General features: G+C 49.3%; 1 protein-coding gene across 3 annotated transcripts in view; it reads left to right on the top strand.

Moving 5' to 3' along the window:
- The first annotated feature begins 1,966 nt into the window (after positions 1-1,966).
- Positions 1,967-6,000, top strand: part of IFT43 (intraflagellar transport 43) — a 46,338-nt gene continuing 42,304 nt past the window's right edge. For 2 of the 3 annotated variants that reach the window (XM_059819808.1, XM_059819807.1), the window contains exons 1-2: positions 1,967-2,020; positions 2,617-2,706. In XM_059819808.1, coding sequence (XP_059675791.1) covers positions 1,967-2,020; positions 2,617-2,706 — 144 coding nt within the window. Of the gene's footprint in view, positions 2,021-2,442; positions 2,466-2,616; positions 2,707-6,000 lie in introns of those variants that run through there. The other variant, XM_059819809.1, reaches the window with a different exon arrangement.

Below are 6,000 nucleotides of genomic sequence, written 5' to 3'. Positions count from 1 at the left end.
AAGTATACACTTATACTCGGACATCCTGCAGTAGCTACTGCAACCGGGAGGCTACAGTCCCCTCCGTCTCCTGGTATCTGTGTAGCTGCACTGTTGCGGCAGCTCTGCGGAGGAGTGGGTGGGAAGTGGGAAATGCAGGCCATATTCCCATGGCCCTGATGGTGAGGCATGGGGCTATTTGGAAACTGCCCTCTCTACCTCAGGAATACCTGAATCTGTAATTAAAAGAGAAAAACAAAGTATCTGGAAGATGACAATTTCATAGAGCCTAACCAGCCTGGCTTCAAAAAAGGAAAATTACATCTTGCTTATTGAATTCCTTGAACATGTCAAGGTTTGTAAAGGGAGATAATATCTTTTATTAGACCAATTGATAGAGCTGGAAAAAACAGACAAGCTTTCAGGCAAGAAACACTTCTTGTATGTTTTTTTCCAGCTCTATCAGTTGGTCTAATGAAAAGTTATTACCTCTCCCCACAAATCTTATTTCACTTAATCCTTAGATCATCACAGTCACAGCACAACTACTTAAAAATGTGAGTAAGGAATGGAAAAAAGGAGAATTATTTGACACAATTTATTTAGAGTTCTTAAAGTTCTTCAGCCAGACCATGAGCTTCTACTAAAGCTAAGCAGGTACGGAGTGAGATCTGGTGCCTTTAGTAAAAGGTATTCCTGGAAGACTTGAGACTTTAGGGTTACACAGTCAATTTTCATCATGGCAAAGTGTTAACAGTACAGTTTGTGGTGTGGTACAGTTCTTGATTGTAGCAGCAGAATAAATGGATGACAATTATTTAGGCTAATGAGGATGGGTGAAGATTGTGAGGAAGCCTGTCAGAGTTCAAGGAGTGGCTGGATGATGCTCTTAGTCATATGGTTTAGTTTTAAGTAGTCCTGCGAGTAGCAGGAAGTTGGACTCGGTGATCCTTATGGGTCCCTTCCAACTTGAGACATTCTATGATTCTATGACTGATATCTATCAATGTCAGAGATCCCAGAAAAATGGACAAAGCACTGGAGAACTGAATGTTTATTTAACATGTGGAGCTATTTACAATTAATCTATACATCTGTCCAGCCAAGAAAGGGACCAGGGGTCGTTTTAGGCAGCTCAGTGGAAATCTCTGCATAACTTATACGGAAGAGGCATGTGTGTCATGATCGCTGTGCTGCGCTTATATTTGATCCTTGGGACTGCCTCCACTGAGTGCCGTGGGGACCAGCTGCCTTGTTTGGAAAGCAGTGTTAGAGAGCTAGAGAGAATTGGGAAGAGCATCAGAAGCCATCAGGAGGCTTGGCAAAAGCCTCTATGAGGAGACAGATCTACAAGGCTGGGATAGTCTGCCTCAGCAGGAACTTAAAAAGCGTATACAATAAAGAGTTGGAGAAGACAGAGTGGCGGGCTGTTTTTAACCTGCCCCTACTGCACGTTTAAAAACTGATAAAAGAGTATTTACATGACGTATTGTGCTGAGAAATTGTGGCACTGCTGTCACTGTTAGTCGGGCCAAGATACTGAGATTGCTAACGGGGCTGGGTATTTATATGGCTACCAGGACTACCCCGCGTCGTACTTCGTTGCCGGCTGTCCGGCAGGAATACCCAGCCTGTGTTAAGCCGCTCTTTACGAGGTGTGCGGCCTGCCGGCCGCCCCCGGCTGCAGGGCCAGACCCCTGGGAGCAGGGCTGCCCCGGAGGGTCTGGGGGTGAGCGGGGCCGGGGCCGGGGCCGGGGCCGGGCCGGGCAGGGCAGAGCCCGGGCGCTCAGGGGCCGTAGGGCCCCCGCGGGGGCAGGCCGGGCTCCGTGGGGATGGCACCCGGGGCGGACGCAGTGACGAGAGGGGACGGACTTGGCGCAGGCCAGGCCCGCGGGGCGGCGGGGGTCAGCGGCGCGGCCCCTGCGGGCGGTGGTTGCCGGGGCCGCGGGGGCGGGCTGTCTGCCGGAAGCACCGGCGGCGGCGGCGGATGGAGGCTGAGCCGGAGCGGTCGGAGGCGCCGCGGCGGGGGGGTGCCGCCGGGGTGAGCGGGCTGCGGCCGCGGCGCGGCCGCTGTGCCGCCCGCGGCGCGAGCTGGCCGTTAACCGTCGCAGGGCGCGAGCGGCCGCCGCGGGGCCGGGGCCGGGGCCGGGGCCGGGGCCGGGGCCGGGGCCGTCTCTCTGAGCAGGGGCTCCGGGGTCTTTAGCTGCGGCCCGTTCGCACGCGAGCGGGACGAGCGCGGCCAGGGGAGCCTCGAGGCTGGGCTCGGGGGCGGCAGCCCCCACCGCAGGGCGGCGGAGGCGGGGAAAGGGTGTCGCCGTCCCCCGGGAGGCCTGCCCGGGCTTTCCCTGGGTACCGCCGCGGAGCTGGGCTTCTGTGGGACACCGTGCAGCAGGAAGGGCTGAGCAGCCCGCGGGTGAGATGGAGGAGCGTGAGGCGTGCCCCGGCCGCGGGCAGGGAGATGGCTGCAGGGTTAACAGCTGCAGCAGGTAACGCTTTTGCACTGTTCAGGGGAACATGTCTCATTGCGGGGCATAGCGTAACTGCAGAGCTGCTGCTTGCATTTTCCCCCCTGCTCTGAAGCAGCTTTTGTCAGTAACCATGTGCCCTCTGCTCCTTCGCATTTCCCCTGCACTACAGGTACTAAAGATGGGCCGTCGAGCCCGCCAGGACTTCTTTCCAGATGAAAATCTCAGCAGGAAGAATTCCCTGTCTGCTTCGCTTGGAGAGGTGGGTGTCCTGTCAGGAGAACCTGTCTGTAATCCTGCTGGTGTCTCCAGTGGAGGATTCTTTGTTTCTTCCGAGATTCTTTCCCGCATGGTGTGCTCTGTGCTTTGAAGCTTGTCCTTAGAGGTGGGACACGTGTGACTGCCCTGTCCCTTTCCTGGTGTTGCCCTCTGCAAGATGTGTAGTTTTCACACAGGGTCAAATCTGGGCCTACGGTTTCTCACGCGTGAGGTATGGAGAGTAGCATCAAATAGGACTTGGGGCCTCTCCTTCCCATACATGCATATCTTCCATGGGAATTAAAGTGTGAGCATGCACATCGTTTAGTGACCAGTTTCGCCACCATCTGTGGTAGCAAGACAGAATACAGGTAAGCAGATGCCTTACTTTTGCACTTTGCTTTTGCTAGAGCCAGAGTACAGTATCTGAGATGGTCAGTATCAAGTTTGTATAGTGACGCTCTTTTTCCTTTCCTCTATGCACAGGCTACAAAGGTCATGCTAGGAGCCAGCTTTGCAGCATCTGAGACTTTGTCTTGTGGGTAATAATATGCAAACTCACCTCCCACTTGGCTTTGGAGAAAAACTTTTGTTCAGAGTCTGTTCTGTTAGTACAACTTCAAAAAGTAGAAGATGGTCTGGAATCCCTCTTTCACAGGAGGGTGAGGCATTCTCTAATACCCAGAAAGATGAGATCTGAACCCTTTCGATTCACTTTCTTGCTTAGCACTGCAGAATGCTCAAATTCTACCTGGAAGTTTGCTCTCTGTTGTTAGCATGGCTTCTCCACAGGCATCTCCTGCTGGAAGGAGCACCTGTCAAGAAATGACATACAAATTTTGCTCCCTGACACCTTCAGATGGACAAAAGGGTTGTCAGACTTCCACCTTATTCACAGTGATATTTGTTTAAATGAGATGATATTTAGCTTTTTGCAATGCCAGTTGTGGTCTCCAGCATACCATATTCTTGGCTTCTTTAAATTGCAAACCCACTTTGCCCTGCTGGCCACCCTGGCACCAACTGTGCTTCAAGCTACTGTGCTCAGAGCCCTGGGACCTTCTGTCTTGGGACTGGCTGCTCCCTGATCCTCTATGCCGTGACAAAACTCTTCTATTACATTGAGTAGTTGTGCCCCAGCCATCTGTGCTGAAATGGTTTTGTGGGGGGATATTTCCTTCGAGTCCCTATGATGCTGTTGAAAAGACACTGTTACGGCTTAGCTTACAATAACACCTCACAGAACACATGCTTTTTCTGGAGAAAGTATGCTCTTTTCTCTTGATAGGCGTAACGGAGAATCATCTCCCACCTATGCATTCTCTCCTCCCCGGGTATGCTACAGGAGTTGAGAAGGGATTCCGTGAAGGAGTTTGCAGAAGGTGTAATTAAAGAAATTGAAATAACCATGGACCTCATAGGTCTAGAAAGTCTTAAAGAAACCAGCTGGTGGTTTAAGTGGGTGTAATTGTTGGTTAGCCTCCAGGTTAGGGTGGCTCACTGTCAGATTGTTTTCTTACTGGAACTGGCTGTTCTAGTTCATGGACTGATTCCCTGGTTAGAAAGAGACCAGGGCGTGATGTAGCGGTACAGCTGACTGACTGTAACTTACTGCAGTTGTACTTGGTGTGTCTCACATCATAGCTATTATAATAGGTGTGAAGAGATCATAAAGGCTCCAGTCCTTGGGCGCCCCTGGAGAGGACTAAGAACTGGTTACAATCTTCTGTTTGAAAGCAGTGAGCTTTTCATCAGCAGAAGGGTGAGGCCTTCCACGCCTTGCAAGATTCAAATGTGTTATTACTGGATCTTAACGTTTGTGTCAATAGTCTCCCTTCAGACAGCTCTTTGTTGCTGATCATTGCTGTTAACTGAAAACCTTGGAGCTACTGGAGAAGAGATAAAATCCACTATAAATAAGCCTCAGCCTTTTCCTTTGCTCCAGAATTGGAGGCCTCTCATACATGATCATATTTGATACCAAAGTGAGCATTTAATAAAAATAATATTGTTTTTCCCTTCACCCTAGATTGGCAGTCACCTTTTACTTTTCTGGAGACTTGGCCTTGGCTTGCCTCCAAGTGGTGGGGTCAGCTGTTACCATGGATGTCTCATTCAGCCATCTGGTCATCTTGAAACCTTTTCAAGGAACCTTCCCAAAAGAAATGCAAAATAAAAACCAGTACTTTTTTCTGGAACTGGCAGGAGTGGAGAAGGCCCCATGTAATTTGTTTCAGCCTAGGAGGTTTTATTCTTATTACTGATTTTGAAGACCAAGGGGTTTGTCTTAAACGTTTGCCATAGTCACACCTTCTTGTGCAGTTTCACATTCAGGATGGTGATTCTGTCCTCAGTAGTTCCTCAGGGTTTTAAAACTGTTTTAAGATTCATCTTGACTTTTTTTTAATTCCATGTCAATCCACCCAGTTTCCACCCAGCTCAAATTTCTGGTATGAACATACCATTTGTGCTATTGTTCTGGTCTTCTCATGACACTGAGAACCATTCAGGAAGTGTTTTCCAGTCAGAGCAGCTTGCTTGAAGGAAACAAAAAGTACCTGTCTATCCATGTTTCAACATTTGGGCTTATTACAAGGAAATTCACTTCGAGGGGTGAACAAACTCGTTTAACATAATTAAAAAGACCTTTGTTTTGAAGTCAATAGGCAAATCATCTGACTTGGAGCATAGATCTTATCAGATTACTGCTGATCTCTCCTTGACCTGGACTCTGTCTTCCAAAAGAGACTCGAAACAACGGTACATCTCCTCAACTGTGTGTCTCACAGATGTGGTATTAAAACCTCCTTCCCTAGGGCACAACTGCAATCTCTTATGCCTTATAACCTAATATACTTCCCCCAAGCTCTATGAAAACAGTATGATACCTTAGTATTTTTTCAGTGCCTGTTGTGTGTATGTATCTCCCACAATAAGTTCCTTAACTGCAGTGGTGTATCTGTAATTCCTCTGCCCAAATCTCTATTTGATAATTCCCATTCCTGTGTGGAATTAGCTGCATTACCTTCAAATTTAGACCTCTGTCTCCTCTAGGGGCTCGCTAAGGGTCGCAAAGCTCACAGTCTGCCATCTGACATGCAGAGCATTCCTGCTTTTTCAGAAGTACAAGTACTAGCAAACAACACTGCAGCTATGTATTATTTCATGAGGCAAGAAGGAACATGATTATTTGCTATAATTGGTGCAGTCAGCATCCTCCTGCAGTAATGGCTGTGCATGTTCCTGGCCTCAAGAGCTCCCTGGCAAATCGGCAGACACTTCTTGGGCACCCGGGGGA

The sequence above is a fragment of the Gavia stellata genome, chromosome 7, assembly GCF_030936135.1.
Source record: "Gavia stellata isolate bGavSte3 chromosome 7, bGavSte3.hap2, whole genome shotgun sequence".
Classification (NCBI taxonomy): domain Eukaryota; kingdom Metazoa; phylum Chordata; class Aves; order Gaviiformes; family Gaviidae; genus Gavia; species Gavia stellata.
The sequence above is the reverse complement of the archived record's forward strand: the minus strand, read 5'-3'. Positions and strand labels throughout refer to the sequence as shown.